Below are 16,714 nucleotides of genomic sequence, written 5' to 3' on the forward strand. Positions count from 1 at the left end.
CCACCTTTGAAATTGATGGGAAAATGGCAACAGGACAGAATTCCAGCCGTAAGTCTAATGCTAGGATTCTAACTCCAGTTGCACCAGTTTCTGCTGGATCGATGAAATTAAAACTCACCCTAAGGTATCATTCACCCTCACTAACTACTTGCTCAAACATTACTGAGGAATGGGCCAGGAGCACCATACTGACCTTTTTATTCTTTAACAGGACAAGCGCGTTGTTGGCTAGACCAGCATTTAATGGCCATCCCTAAATGCCCTTGAGAAGGTGATGGTTAGCCGCCTTCTTGAACCACTGTGGCCCACGTGATGTAGGTTCACTCAAAATGCTGTTAGGAAGTTCCACAATTTTGACCCAGCCACAGTGATCCTGTGTAGCTTAAAGTGCAACAAAGAGAGAGGAGTTTCAGATGACATTCACAGATCTACTGCAGAAGCCTTTCAAAGTTTTAAAAGGACCCACTGAGATCCTCTTGACCTAATCCACTTGAAGGATAATCAATGAAAGTGCCATACTGAATCTAACTATTTCAACAAAGCAGATGCTGTGATAACTACATTGTTTCTCTTCAAAGTAAGCAGCATTCATGTTAATGTGATCGTTATGTTGATTAGTTCATTTTTCACACTGTACAAACTAGTAGATAACTCAAAATTTAATGAGAGTTATTGCATGGATTGCACATTGTTGCTACTTCATCGGGAATTTTATTGACTTTTTGTGAAAACTTGCAGGTAAGGCCTATATTTACTGATATTCGGGATTTGTAGAACTTTTGTTTACTTGCACGCTGTTGCTGATAGGCCTCCTGTGTTCCAGGTTGATACTGCTATTGCAGAGGAAACACGAAAGGCCGTCAGTGAAGAGGAAGCAAAGGCTTCAACAAAGGCAGATGTAGCCCAGTCAATTGCTGACGATGCTCAAAAAGATTTAGATGAGGCACTGCCTGCTTTGGATGCAGCTTTAGCCAGTCTGAAGTCCCTGAACAAAAACGACGTTACAGAGGTAAACTTCCTGGTGTTTTCCTTATCAGTTGTTTCCAATGTGCCCTGTAGCTTTCTCATATGGCTTTTGGGGATCATGTACCTGGTCACGTGAAACAAACGCGTTAACTATTATAATCCAGAAGTCCAGTTGATGAAGGATAGAACTAGAGCCAATCTTTACACATTTTTACAAGTACTTATTTACAAAGCTACACATTGCAACCATACACCTCATTACCAATAGTCACAATTTCAGTCTGTGTCTATTTATTTTGCAATGTGAATCCCCAATTAATGCCCTCCACCGACACACAATTAATATACAATTAACATCCAGAGTTGAAGCAAGTTGACCTCCATTTATGCTAAGAAAAATTAAATTTTCCCTTTTCTACTCCCCACGCAGTCCATTATCTCCAACCTGAGAACTCTGTACCATTCCAAAGGTGATACATGAGAGCGGCTAGTGATCAATTTCCATCAGATCTCTCTCTTCCCCCACCTTTCTGATCTCTCCTTGTGCATTCTACAAGGTTGTGCCTAGTATTATCACAAAGGCTGGAATTTTCTGGGTCCTTTGAAGACAGGCGCGGAGTCGGGTGAGGGGGTGAAGGGGGAATGGTGCGGAATATCATGATGGAAGATGCCGTAAGGGAAATGCAGCATCTTCATGTCAAATCCAAATTTTCTAAGGTTCATATGGCATGGTGGGAGGACAGCGTGCTTCGATGTGGCAAGAAGGTATTTAAGGCAGTTAATTGCCAATTGAAAGCTATTTTAAGGGGTATTTTGAATTTTCCAAAAGTGCATAGGGACCAAGGGGCTTCAGAACCTCGATATGCTGCCCTACCAATCCCAAGGTTCCCTACTCCACTGGTGTCAGGATAGTCAAGAAAGAGACCCTGTAGCCAATCTGGGCCTTTCCTTTGCACTATAGCTTTTCTTTTGCAGCAGAACAAAGATGAACAATGTTAGTTACCTGACAAAGGCAAGCACAGCACCTAAGCTATCAGCAAACTAGCTGTTCTTGTTGAGGCACATGTGGCCACTCTGGAGCAATCTTGCTACAGTCTGCACTGACAAACAAGTGCCTGTTGACGAAGATGAAGCCATGCTTCTGACATCATATGCTGCTATCTGACCCCATTGCTACTGACTGGGTGGATGTTCCCTCTCCAACTACATCACCCTCACATGTGCCACGTAAATGCTGAAGGGAAACAAGGTGTGAAGCATTCAGCTTGGCTGAACGAATAAGTTCTCCCGCTTGCGGCACTACTGCCAGGTTCTACAGATGACCCCATGGTTGATCACCTCCTCTGTGGTCTCCATCCAAGATCCAAGGAGCTGATGAGCTACACCCCAGAATGTTGAAGGAAGTAGCTAGAGAGATAGTGGATGCGTTTGTGGTTATTTTTCAATATTCTACAGATACTGGAAAGGTTCCTGCAGACTCGAAAATAGCAAATGTAACCCCGCTATTTAAGAGAGGGAGAGAGAAAAAGGAGAACTACAGACCTGTTAGTTTGATGTCAGTAGTAGGATAAATGTTAGAATCTATTATAGAGGATGTGATAACTAGATACTTGGAAAATAATATGATTGGGCAGAGTCAACATGCATTTATGAAAGGGAAATCATGGTTGACAAACCTGTTGGAGTTTCTTGAGGATGTTACTTTTAGTATAGATAAAGGAGAACCAGCGGATGTGATGTATTTGGATTTTCAGAAGGCTTTTGATAAGGACCCACACAAGAGGTTAGTCAACAAAATTAGAGCACTTGAGATTGGAGGGAATATACTGGTATGAATTGAGAATTGGTTAACAGAGTGAAAAAAGGTACTAAGAGTAAAAGGGTCATTCTCAGGAATGCAGGCTATTACTAGTGGGGTACCACAACAATCCTGGCCCCATGTTCCTGAACCGCCTTCATCCGGTCGCTGAGGAGATCCTCCCAGAAACCCAGTGTGGCTTCCGACCATCCCGGGGGACTGTGAACATGGTCATTGTGGCTAGACAAATTCAGGAAAAATGTCAGGAGCAAAATCAAGAATTGTTCCTCGCCTTCATCGACCTGACCAAGGTGTTTGATTCTTTAAATCGTGAAGCTCTATGGATTGCCCTCCAACGCTTTGATTGCCCATTGACGTTTGTCACCATCCTGAGACTCCTGGGTGACAGCATGACCGTCACCGTCCTGAGTGGAGGATCTGAAACCGACACCTTTCACATCCGGACCAGGGTGACCTCTCCCACCTTGATCACCATTTACCTGACCGTCATCATCCATCTCATCCGAGATGACCTACCGCCTGGTGTCAGCATTCAGTATCGTCCGGACAGGAAGCTCTTCAACCTTAGTCGCTTCCGGGCAAAAACAAAACTTACCACCATGGACATTCACTGCTGCATGATGGCTCACTCTGTACAGGACATGCAAAGGACGCTTGACCTCTTCAACAGCTCGTATAAGAGACTCGGCCTATCCTTAAACATCGCCAAGGTGAAGGTCCTTCACCAACCTTCCCCGGGCAGGTGGAGCATCCCCCGCGCCATCCACATAAATGGGGTGGCTCTGGAGTATGTGCAGCCCTTCCCTTATCTCGTCAGCCACCTCTCCCAAGGGACTACCATCGATGAGGAAGTACAACACCAAGTCAGTTGTGCCAGTGCTACTTCTTCAAGCTGCGCCAACATGCCCTTGACAACAGGGACCTTTGCAAGTCAACAAAGGTTCTGGTATATAAGGCCGTTGTGTTGACCACCCTCCTCTACTGCAGCGAAACATGGACTGTCTACCGACGCCACATTAAGATCTTTGAGAGCTTCCCTCAGCGGTGCTTGCATCGAATCCTGGGGATCAAATGGGAGGACCGCTGGACTAACACGAGTGTCCTCCATGAAGCTGCTTCTACTAGCATTGAAGCCCTGCTCATGTCGAACCAACTCTGATGGATGGGCCTTTGCATCCAGATGCCCAACAACTACCTCCCTCGGCAGGTTCTCTTCTCACAACTCTCCGCTGGCCAACGTTCAAAGGGCGGTCAAAGGAAAAGGTATAAGGATATGCTCAAGGTTGCCCTAAAGCACGGAGGCATTAACACCACTATCTGGGAGGAGAATGCTGCCAAGTGCTCGACATGGCACCACCTGGTCCATCAAGACGCAAGCCACTTTGAGGCTCAGTGACTTGACAGCGAGGTGGAATGGCGGCAGCAGAGGAAGGAGAAGGAAGCCAATCCGGGGCTGCGATTTCCGCTCCCTTACGCAACAATGTGCCCCCACTATGGAAGAACATGTGGGGCAGAATTTTCCCGTTGGCGTGCGGGGGCAGGACCCGCACGCCGACGCATAAAATGACACGCGGTGACTTCGGGCAAGCATCCTAATGTCACTTCGCGCCATCATGATATTTCGTTGGGCGGGCGTGCGATGATATCCAATGCGCACCCACCATTATTTAACAGGCCACTTAAGGCCCTTGAGGCGCCAATCTACAGCGATTTTTCAGCGCCCGTGCGATCTTCGGGTCAGCGCACAGGCGCAACGGGCAGGTGGGTAGGACACATTTGTACAAACCTCATCCACAGGTGGGATAAGAGGGCTCAGTGGGGTTGAAAGTGTGTTCTGTGAAATATTAATTTTTCAAAGTTACTGATACTTGCCTGTGTGATCTGCAATACTTCTAAACGCATACCAGCTGCTTGGACTGGACTCAACTTTCAGGTCAGCACGCTGCAGTGAGGAATCTTTTTTAGGCCTGCAGGTTTCAGGAAGCCTACCCTTAGCCTGGGAATGGGAGCTGAACTCTCCACAGGAGAAACCTCCTCTGAGGAGGAAGGGAGGGCTAGAAGGGGGAGGCTAGGAGTGCACATTCAGTCTCCTGGGGAGCTATCTTTGGGAAGACGGACACAGGCACAAGGGGTGCAGGGCCAAGAGGTGCTCCAAGGTGGAAGGGGCCATAGAAGACGCCACTATCCTGCTGCCAGGGTATACAGACGGCAAAGCAGCTACCTCAATATGTCCGAGGTGCAGAGCCGAAGGAGGCTCCGTCTCTCGAGGGAGACAGTCAACTATATCTGTCAGATGATAGGCCCTGAGATCTCTCCTAACTGTGTGGGTGGACACCCCATGCCAGTGGCTCTAAAGTTCACAGCTGCCCTCAACCTATGCCTCTGGCTCCTTCCAGGGGTCGGTGGATGATCTTTGCAGTGTCTCTCAATCAGCTGTCTACACTTGTGTCAAACAGGTTATAGACGCTCTGTTCAGGTGTGCAGTGACCTTCATCCACTACCGTTGGGACCAGGCAAGCCAGACAGAGCGAGCCAGAGGCTTTATGGTGATTGCTGGCTTCCCCCGTGTCCAGGGTGCAATAGACTGTACACATGTGGCCATCAAGGTGCCAGCAGGTGAGCCCGGTGCCTTCGTCAAAAGGAAGGGCTTCCACTCCATGAACGTGCAGATAGTGTGTGATCACAAGATGCTGATTCTACAAGTCTGTGCAAGGTACCCAGGCAGCTCCCATGACGCCTACATCCTCCGACACTCCCAGGTGCCGGGTCTCTTCAGTGCTCTAGCCCGGCTTGATGGATGACTGCTGGGTGACAAGGGCTATCCCCTCAGAAGATGGCTCATGACACCTCTCCGCCATCCAAGAACAGAAGCTGAGCAGCGGTACAATAGGAGCCATGCCTCCACAAGGGCTGTGGTGGAGAGAGCCATCGGTCTTCTCAAGATGTGCTTCCGATGCCTGGACCGTTCAGGGGGCACACTCCAGTAACCCCCAGATCGTGTATCACTTGATAGTGGTTGCATGCTGCGCTCTCCACAATCTTGCGCCGGAAAGGGGAAACGCTGTGGACGAAGAAGATGTAGGTGCTGTGGCTGCAGCTGCACACGATGAGTCCAGCAGTGAGTCCAAGGATGAGCACACACAGGGAAATGCTGAGGGGGTAGACACTGACCCGGGCATACTCCAGGGAGGCAGGGAAACCCGGGAGGCTTTAATCAAACGAACCTTCAGCTAGCATACCACATATGGATCTCCAGGACAAGCCTCTACTCGATACCTAAGTGTAAAATCTGCCTGGATAGGAACATTAACTAAGGGCCTTATTAATAAAGCTGAATGTCCCACAAATCACTCATAACACTATTGGTAACCATCCACCTGCAGAAGAGGCACCCTCAGCCATGGTGACATGTCTGAATTTAATATTACAACAAAAGGAACTTTAAAAAAACAAAATGACAAAGGTGTTAAACATCAAACCAACTCAAAGACCTCATTGCGGGTCAACACAAAGGCACCAGTGATAAACCCATGGTGTGCCTAAGGTGCCTTATGTTTACATTTTCGGGTGCTACTCGCTGGGAGTGGCATCTGAGACAGCCTGCTCACACTGCTGTCCTGTTGGCCTCGATGACCTTGGCGGCCATCCTCTGGCCCGTGGAGCCTGTGCTGGCCCCGCCTGGGAGGGAGCTGCCAGTTCCACAGCTGGCATCTCCCCAGTCGTCGCAGCCTCATCGGATGCAACGGTCACTGGCAGAGGGGTGGAGGAGCTGCCGCCCTCATCCAGAGCACCCTGAGAGGAGCCCGCCGAGACGACAGACAGCTGCTGCACCGACGTGAGGTCGGTTCAGACCTCCCTGCTCACGTGGATGGATGGACACCGAGCTGGGAAACTTGGTGCCCAGACCATCTCCCACACTGGCACTGACCAGCTGAGGTCAATGCCGATGTGAGGGCTTGCTGATCCGAGCGCATCCCCAGGAAGCCATGATTGGTCTCCTGGAGGAGCCTCTCCATGAGAGCCGCCACTCTCTCCCTGGAGGACGCATGGTGCTCGACCATGAGGCTCATTGCACTGGCGATAGTCTGCGTAGTCTCCCCCACCACAGACACCAAGCCAAGCATAGCCTCGTGTATCTCCATCAGATGCTCCTGCACACCCTGCTGCCTTTCCTGCATTTGCTGCATCGCGGATGACTCCAGAAGTACATCATCAGCCACCGACTGAGCATGTGCCTGGTCCCCTGCAGTCCTCTAACTGCTGGCGCCATTGGCACACTCTGTCTCTGCCAGCTCCTCCAGCAACTGTGAAGTGCCCTCACCGCTGTGCCCTGGGACACTAGCCGATGTTCTAATTCCCACTGAGGTGCTAGTATCTTTGCTGGTGCCTGCCTGGCAGAGATGGTGTGACGCTGGTGAGTCCGAGATTTCAGGGCCCTCAGGTGTGAGAGGGGGTTCCTGTGCCTCCTCCTCCTGGCCCTGCTCCGCTGATGCTGAAAGTAAGAACAAGGACATTGGATCAGTTAACATGGAGACAATGTCAATGTGTATCCCTGTCCCCTGGATCATTATGCATTCATCCTTCCATAAGCAATGGTCAAGCCATGTTGCAAACTTCAATCACTGAACATTCAGCACTGCCATGGCTGTTGGAAGAACAATGATGATCTCACTACTGGGTATACAAACCTGCCTGTGGCACCCAGCCTCACCGACACTGGTGGACCTGGGTGTATGGCGCCTCTCCAAATCTACGGCCTCCTGCTCGAAGCAGCTGAGAATCGCCAACTGGGCCGGCCCTGCACCAGTCCTCACCCATTCAGCGGCATTATGTGCATTCTTCCCCTGAAAAGGAGAGAAGGGCATTGATTAGTGCTACTTGTACCTGGAACCTCTTCGTGGCTGGCCCACCCTAACCAGAGTGGGACATTGCAGGGCTCCAGTGCCTCCTCACCTCGCTGCTGCCGAACACGCACACAAAGATAAAAACAGAATTACCTGGAAAAACTCAGCAGGTCTGGCAGCATCGGCGGAGAAGAAAAGAGTTGACGTTTCGAGTCCTCATGACCCTTCAGCAGAACTGAGTAAAGTTAGGAGAGGGGTGAAATATAAGCTGGTTTAAGGTGGGGGGAGAGAAAGATGCTAGGCCTGTCCCCTCCCCCCTCTGCCCTTGGCCAAATGCTGCCTACATCACATTTGGCACCACGTGGTCTAACCTTCCGTAGCAATGAGGCGCAAGCACGTGGAGCGCAGAGGGCAGCAGATCGATCGTTACCACGCCACCTTGAAGCTCCCCTCCCAGCATGTCATCACCCTGACTTTGACACGTCCTGGAGTTCCAGCACTGCGCCAAGGTTCAGCTCCTCCAGCTCCCAAAACAGTCATGTGGGTCTCAGTGTACCACATGCTGCGGGTGCAGAACCCATCAAGTCACCACCCTCTCAGGGTGACCTCGGCATGGGCAATATCTGCTGGCTCACCCAGCGAAGGACACATGCCGTCAATGATTCGATGCAGTCACTACACTCAGACTTGGGGAGAGGGTGAGGGGTTGCGGCCAGGGAAGAAAGCCTACCTGCTGGGTTAAGTGACCAATGCCAACATGGTACTCACCCTTTTCGAGCGCAACAGGTCATTGAAGCGCTTGCGACACTGGATCCAGGTGCGTCGCACCACATCGCGGGAGCTCACAATCTCCGCCACCTCCTCCCAGGCATGTTTGGTCATGTGGGGGGGACCTCCTCCTCCCATCCTGGGGTACGAAGACCTCTCGCTGTGCCGCCACCTCCTCGAGGAGGGCAGCAAGGCATTCGTCAGAAAAACGAGGGGCACAATGCTCCCGTGCCCTACCCTCCTGCCTGGCCTGCTCAGCAGCAGCGCTCTGGGGAGCCCTTCCACTGGCCGTGATTCACAGCCTTGGAAAGGCTGCAGCAGCTTTTTAAAACAGGCTGCTCGGTCGCCATTGGACCTGGCGGTCATTGCAGACCCGCCATCGCCTGCCCACTCCCGCTGTCCTCAGGAGCCGCGATTCACGCTGGGCCGGCCTTAATTGGCCCACCCACGTTAAATGACGGCGTGGGCCCAATCGCGGGCGGAAATTGGGTCCGCGCCCATTCCCATACCGCCAGCCCGATAGGCAGAAAATTCTGCCCGTGGATCCAAACTTGGGCTTCTCAGTCATCTGAAGTCATTCTGCGGGACCATCAACGATGACCACAAGGATCAGTGCTGGGGCCACAGCTGTTCACAATCTATGAAAATTATTTGAATGTGGGAACTAAACGTAATATTTCCAAATTTACTGATGACACAAAACTAGATGGGAATCTAAGATGTGAGGAGGATGCAAGGAGACTTCAAGGCGACTTGGACAGGCTAAGCGAGTGGACAAGAACATGATAGATGGAATATAATGTGAATAAGTGTGAAATTATCCACTTTGGTAGAAAAAACAGAAAGGCAGAGTATTTCCTAAATGGTGAGAGATTGGGAAGGGCAGGTGTCCAAACGGACTTGGGTAACCTTGTTCATGAGTCACTAAAAGCTAGCATGCAGGTTCAGCAAGCCATTAGGAAGGCAAATGGTATATTGGCCTTCATCGCAAGAGGATTTAAGTACAGGAGTAAAGATCTCTTGCTGCAATTGTATAGAGCCTTGGTGAGACCGCACCTGGAGTATTGTGTATCTGTTTGGTCTCCTTACCTAAGGAAGGAAATACTTAGAGGGAGTGCAACGTAGGTTCACCAGACTAATCCCTGGGTGGCAGGATTGTCTTATGAGGAAAGATTGAAGAAAATGTATTCTCTGGAGTTTTGAAGAATGAGAGGTTGAAACTTACAAAATTCTTACAGGGTATGACAGGGTGGATGTGAATAGAACATTTCCGCTGGCTGGTGAGTCTAGAACCAGGGCACGGTGTCTCAGAATAAGGGGCAGGCCATTTAAGTCTCTGATGAAGAGGAATTTCTTCACACAGAGGGTGGTGAATCTTTGGAATTCTCTACCCAGAGGGCTGTGGAAGCTCAATAATTGAGCATGTTCAAGACAGAAATCGATAAGATTTCTGGATACTAATGACATCAAGGGACATGGCGATTGTGTGGGCAAGTGGCGTTGAGGAAGATGATTTGCCATGATCTAATTGAATGGTGGAGCAGGCTTGATGGGCTGAATGCCCTACTCCTGCTCCTACATTCCTATGTTCCAAGCTTACTTCATCAGGTCTCCTTCTATGGTCCCTGGGGAAGAGGGCCTCCCAAGGAGCCTAGAGGAGAATCTGCAGAGAGACATCACTGAACAGTGTCTCGACCTGGGATGCCTTCAGGCACCCTTTTCCTAAAGCCTCCAATGTGGTTGATATTGATGGCAGCAGGGTTGTTCAATGCAGAGCAAAGATATTCAAAGAGTACTGGCCGCCTCCTCCAGCAGCGATCTGCCACTTCACTGGCCACCTCTGCTTCTTGACAAGTCGGCCCCCAACTTGCTGGCAGTTAACTGGCAAATCACCTCAAGATTACTTCCTCCTGGTTGCTAAACTCACAAGCAGCGGCAACATCCAACTCCAGGCCCATGTCAGATCCTCGGGCCTACCTGTAAAATCTAGTTCAATATCACTGTTGATAGTAATACAGTTCCTTAGACCATAAGACCATAAGACGTAGGAGCAGAAGTAGGCCATTCGGCCCATCAAGTCTGCTCCACCATTCAATAATAATCCTGAACTCCACTTTTCTGCCTTGTTCCCATATCCTTGATTCCCTTACTGATTAAAAATCTGTCTATCTCCGCCTTGAATATACTTAACGACCCAGCCTCTACAGCCTTCTGCGGTAAAGAATTCCACAGATTCACTACCCTCTGAGAGAAGAAATTCCTCCTCATCTATGTCTTAAATGGGCGACCCCTTACTCTAGGACTATGCCATCTGGTCCTAGACTCTCTCACAAGGGGAAACAACCTCTCAGCATCTACCCTGTCAAGCCTCCTAAGAATCTTATATGTTCAATAAGGTCACCTCTCATTCTTCTAAACTCCAATGAGTACAGGCCCAGCCTACTCAACTTCTCCTCATAAGAAAATCGCCCCAATACCCAGGATCAAACTTTTGAACCTTCTCTGGACTGCCTCCAATGCTAGTATATCTTTCCTTAGATAAGGGGACCAAAACTGTTTACAGTATTCTAGGTGTTGTCTAACTAGTGCCTTGTATAGTTTTAGCAAGACTTCCCTATTTTTATACTCCATTCCCTTTGAAATAAAGGCCAACATTCCATTTGCCTTCCCTATTAAATGATTAACTTGTATGTTAGCTTTTTGGGATTCATGCACGAGGACTCCCAAATCCCTCTCTGCTGTAGCTTTCTGGAGTCTTTCTCCATTTAAATAATATTCAGCTCCTCTATTCTTCCTGCCAAAATACATGACCTCACATTTTCCCACATTATGTTCCATCTGCCAAGTTTTTACCCACTCACTTAACCTGTCTATATTCCTCTGTAGACTCTTTATGTCATCCTCACCACTTGCCTTCCCACCTATTTTTGTGTCATCCGCAAACTTGGCGATAGTACATTTACTTCCTTCATCTAAGTCATTAATATATATTGTAAATAATTGTGGCCCCAGCACTGATCTGTGTGTCACTCCACTGATTACAGGTTGCCATCCTGAAAATGCCTCCCTTATCCCAACTCTCTGTCTTCTATTAGTTAGCCAATCCTCTATCCATGCTAATATACTACTCCCATCACCATGGGCCCTTATCTTATTAAGTAACCTTGTGTGCAGTACCTTATCAAATACCTTTTGGAAATCTAAATATATTACATCTACTGGTTTCCCTTTATCTATCCTGCATGTTACCACCTCAAAAAATTCTAATAAATTGGTCAGGCATGATTTCCTCTTCATGAAGCCATGCTGACTCTGCTTGATTATAATATGCATTTCTAAATGCTCTGCTATTACATCCTTTATAATAGACTCCAACATTTTCCCAATGATATATGTTAAGCTAACTAGCCTATAGTTTCCTGTTTTTTGTCTCCCTCCCCTTTTGAATAAGGGCATTACATTGGGACTTTTCCAGAATCTAAGGATTCTTGGAAGATTACTACCAGTGCATCCACTATTTGCGGAGCTACTTCTTTTAATATCCTAGGATGCAACCCATCAGGTCCAGGGGACTTAGCGGCCTTTAGCCCCATTAGTTTCCCTAGTACTTTTTCTCTAGTGGTAGTTATTGTGTTTATTTCTCTACCCCTTTTGCACCTTGATTATTTAGTATTTTAGGCATGCTATTCATGTTTTCTACAATGAAGACTGATGCAAAGTATTCATTCATCTCCTCTGCCATTTCCTGGTTCCCCAGTATTATTTCCCTAGCTTCATTCTCTAAGGGTCCTATGCTCACCTTGGCCTCTCTCTTTTTATATATTTAAAGAAGCTCTTACTGTCCATTTTTATATTACCTGCTAGTTTACCCTCAAAAGTTTATTTTCTCCCTCTTTATTATTTTTTTGGTCATCTTTTATTGGTGTTTAAAACTTTCCCAATGCTCTGGCTTACCACTAATCTTTGCCACGTTGTATGTTTTTTCTTTCAATTTAATACGTCCTTAATTTCCTTGATTAACCATGGTTGGTTTATCCCCTTCCTAGAATCCTTCTTTCTCACTGGGATATATCTTTGTTGTGAGTCATGAATTATTTTCTTAAACATCTGCCATTGTTCATCAGCCGTCTTTTCTGCTAAACTCCTCTCCCAGTCCATTCCAGCCAACTCTGCCCTCATTCCTTTGTAATTACCCTTGTTTAAGATTAGCATAGTTGTTTCCGACCCAAGTTTCTCACTCTCATACTGAATGCTAAATTCTACCATGTTATGGTCACTGTTTCCTAGGGGATCTTTTACTCTGAGATCATTTATTAAACCTGCCTCATTACACATTACTAGATCCAAAATAGTCTGATCCCTGGTTGGATCTACAACATATTGTTCGAGGAAACAGTCCTGAATACACTCTATGAATTCTTGCTCGTGGCTACCTCTGCCAATTTGATTTTTCCAATCTACATGAAGATTAAAGTCATCCATGATTAATATATGGCCTTTTTCACATGCCCTCATTATCTCCTGATTTATTCTCTGTCCTAGAGTATAGCTACTGTTAGGGGGCCTAAAGACTACTCCCACCAGTGTCTTCTTCCTTTGTTATTTCTTACCTCCACCCATATGGATTCTACGTCTTCTAATCCAAGATCATTTCTTGCTATCGCACTTATTCCATCTCGTACTAATAAACCTACCCCACCACCCTTTCCTTCCTGCCTGTCCTTTCGAAAAGTCACCTACCCCTGAATATTTAGTTCGCAGCTTTGATCTTCTTATAACCATGTCTCCGTAATGGCTATAAGTTCATACCCATTCACCTCTGTGCCGTTAATTCATTTATTTTGTTCCAAATACTATGTGCGTTTAAGTAAAGAGCCATTAATTTTGCCTTTTTACCATTTTTTCTCCCTTTGACCCTATCTGCTGTTTTTTTATGTTTGTACATTCTGTCCCTTCCTGTCACACTCTGGGTATCATTATCTAAATAGCTGCTAAATAGCAATGTTGCCATATCCTTTTGCTTTGTTAGCCTACATATCCCCTCTCCAGAACCCTCCCCCACCCCCTATTTAGTTTAAAGCCCTCTCTACAGCCCTAGTTATTTGATTCACCAGGACACTGGTCCCAGCATGGTTCAAGTGAAGCCCGTCCCACCGGAACAGCTCCCTTCTACCCCAGTACTCGTGCCAGTACCCCATTCTGAACTGAAACCCATTCCTCTCACACCAATCTTTGAGCCATGCATTTAACTCTTTGACTTTATTTACCCTATGCCAGTCTGCCCGTGGGTCAGGTAATAATCCTGAGATTACCACCTCGGAGGTTCTCCTTTATAATGTCACTCCTAACTGTTGAAATTCTTTCAGCAGAATCTCCTTTCTAGTCCTATCAGTGTCGTTGATACCAACATGGACAACAACAACTGGATCCATCCCCTCCCACTCCAAGTTCCTCTCCAGCCCTGAGGAAATGTCCTTAACCCTGGCACCGGGCAGGCAACACAGCCTTTGGGACTCACGCTCATGGCTGCAGAAAACAGTATCCATCCCCCTAATTATACTGTCCCCTACCACTACTACATTCCTATTTCCTCCCCCCACTTGAAGGGCTCCCTGTACCATGGTGCCATGGTCAATTCATCCTCATTGCAGTCCCCGCTCTCATTCACGCAAGCTGCAAGAACCTTGTAGTTGTTGGACAGTTGCAGGGGCTGACGATCCTCGAATGCTACCCCCTGGGCCCCCAAACCTGCATCACCTCCAATCACACCCTCCTGTCGCTGATCACAGACCAAATTTGAATTACCTAATTTGAGGAGTGTGACCGCCTCCCGGAGCAAAGTGTCCAGGTAACTCCTTATTTGGCTCCCGTTGTCTAGTTTCAACAGCTTCTTCAATGGCATCATTCATCGCAGAAACAATGGCCAGAATTTTCTGCACCTGTTGACGTCAAATGTCATGACAGGCACAAATGGACAATATGGCAAGAAGGTAAAAAATTAGTTTTGCGCCATCATAAAACCAGTTTGCAATCATCTGCTCCACCCATAATGGAGGGCCACATTTCCTACTGTTCAACGTCGGGAAGTTAATTTTAACGCATTTGCATCTCATCATTGTGGTCGCACACCAGAATCATCCCCTCATATCAAATTTACCTCCCACATTGGCGTGACTTACAACTACCTTCAAAAGGCGTGCACCTGGTGAGCTGAACTTCGAGGGGAACTCGGAGGTGAGTGCACACAACCTTGTGCAGCACTTGTGAGGATCGCCAGTAGGACATCAAGGAACGCCTCATTGTGCATTCGGTGGGGTGGCACAGGCAAGTCACTTTTTCCAAGCTGGCTTTCAGTGCAAGGCCGGGACAAGGGCTCCACTGTGGGTGGGGCCAGTGGCAAGGCCGCACAGACTGAAGGAAGTACTCAAGCATATGCCGAGAGGGGTGGGGGGAGGGTAGAGGGTGAGGAAAGCAGCCACGCACTTGGAAAAGCTTGTCAACATATGTACAACTGGGCCTCCATGTTGTCCAAAAGGCATCCCAGGGATACGTCACTGAATCAGGGGGCTGCAATCTTCTTAGCTTTTGGGGCCATGTCTTCACTGCAGCAGTCCTGGACTGCAAGCAAGGAGAACTGTGCATGCAGCTGCAGTTTAAATATGGTGCCTGGAGTGAGGCAGCAGCGAGGTAATGGCGTGGCGAGCAAACTGGAGGCCGGCCACCAGCGATCGGGCATGCTTCCCGTGACTGCATAATTTATGAGGCGGGAAGGGGACGATACAGTGCGAAAATCCACCATTGCGGCCGGCGGGTAAAATGTCTTTTTTCACACCTGTTAGTGCAAGTCAGGGGCAATTCTGCCCAATGTAAACTATGCATCAGGAAAATGGAAATTTAGAACAAGTTAAAATCATTTTTAACTTTTTTTTGTCTTTCCAATTTCTCTCCTCCCTCTTCTCCTGAAGGCATTGACTGTTCTCTGTGAAGGTACAGTACCATAGTTAACTTTCCCAAGTGACCGATATTGACTAAAGTCTTTACAGTGAGTGTCAGCAGGTTTTCCAAGTCTAGTTCTATCCTGAGTGTCCACATACCTGTGCATCCTGAAGAGTTGATTGTTCCTAATCCAGGGCTGGTTGGAGCGGCCTCAGAAAGCCCAAGTTGAAATCAGCTAATCTTGGAAACTTCCTTATCTGTATGGTTCAAAGACATTCTTCTTAAGTAATTGGTAAAGTAATTCTTGGAATTATTTGAACAGTCGCAATGGTAATGGATTAATATGAAAGCAGAAATCTATCTCAGGAGGTAGTTATTTTGTAAATCCCTCCCTTTTATCATTAAGCTGGTGAAATATTTGAATCTTATTTCCATTGGAAATAAGTAACGTAACACTGACCAAATACATTTGTGCATTTTCTACTGTTGTTAATGGCAGGAAGGAAACCTTCTAGATTAGAATGATTAAATGTTCCATCAGAACCTCCTGGACCAAACCCAAAGGGCAGAATTTTAACTTTTTAAGGACAGGGATGGATTTGGGAAGCAAAAGTTAAATACCTAAAATGCCAGCATGCAGATACTCAACATGATCCCAACATGATCCTGCTAATTTCCAGGTTTTACCAGAGTGCATTCCCAGGCAAGCAGGAAACCTCTGTGGAACTGTCAGATCAGTTATTCAAATATTTAAATAACAGCGAGTGCACAGGTATCCCAAGCTATTTAGAACTTGCCAGAGTCAACAAGGAGACAACACAGCAGGGTGTCATTAATAAGTGAAACTGATAGACTGGAAAGTCTTTGAAGGGTGAAAGTGCATAGCTGCTGCTCTAAGTGAAAGGGTTGTGCTCACAACACCTGTGCTGAGAGCATGCTTACTAATTTACAGGTGATTTCCAACTTTTTGGAACTCATTTCTCCTATCTTGGACTTTTCCCTCTTTGACCTGAACTTCCATGCTGTCATCCTGCAATGGGAGCAGCTTATGCAGCTTTAATGAGGAACAAGAGGAACAACTACACCAACATCAAAAGCACCAGCAGGAGCAACAACAACCATAGCAATTGCTTCTCCACAGCCACATGCTTCTCCACAGAACACAGGATGGACACAGAGCATCAGCTTGAAGGAGGCTGCACCCCCCAGCACAGCCAGAGGATGAGCTTTCTTGACATGATGGAGCAAAAATGCCACAGGAGGCTCATGCCATGTCACTGCTGACATCTGTAGCTGCCTGAAACAAGGTGTCCCTCCAGGAGGACCATATGGGATGCATCACCCGCAGCCATCATGGTCACGGTAGCCCTGAATTTCTTTG

At 47.5% G+C, this 16,714-nt stretch overlaps 1 protein-coding gene across 1 annotated transcript in view; it reads left to right on the forward strand.

Moving 5' to 3' along the window:
- dnah1 (dynein, axonemal, heavy chain 1) overlaps positions 1-16,714 on the forward strand; it is a 532,475-nt gene that overhangs the window by 396,286 nt on the left and 119,475 nt on the right. The window contains 1 exon segment of the mRNA XM_078543835.1: positions 824-1,009. Coding sequence (XP_078399961.1) covers positions 824-1,009 — 186 coding nt within the window.

This window comes from Cetorhinus maximus, chromosome 6 (assembly GCF_964194155.1).
Source record: "Cetorhinus maximus chromosome 6, sCetMax3.hap1.1, whole genome shotgun sequence".
In the NCBI taxonomy this organism is placed as follows: domain Eukaryota; kingdom Metazoa; phylum Chordata; class Chondrichthyes; order Lamniformes; family Cetorhinidae; genus Cetorhinus; species Cetorhinus maximus.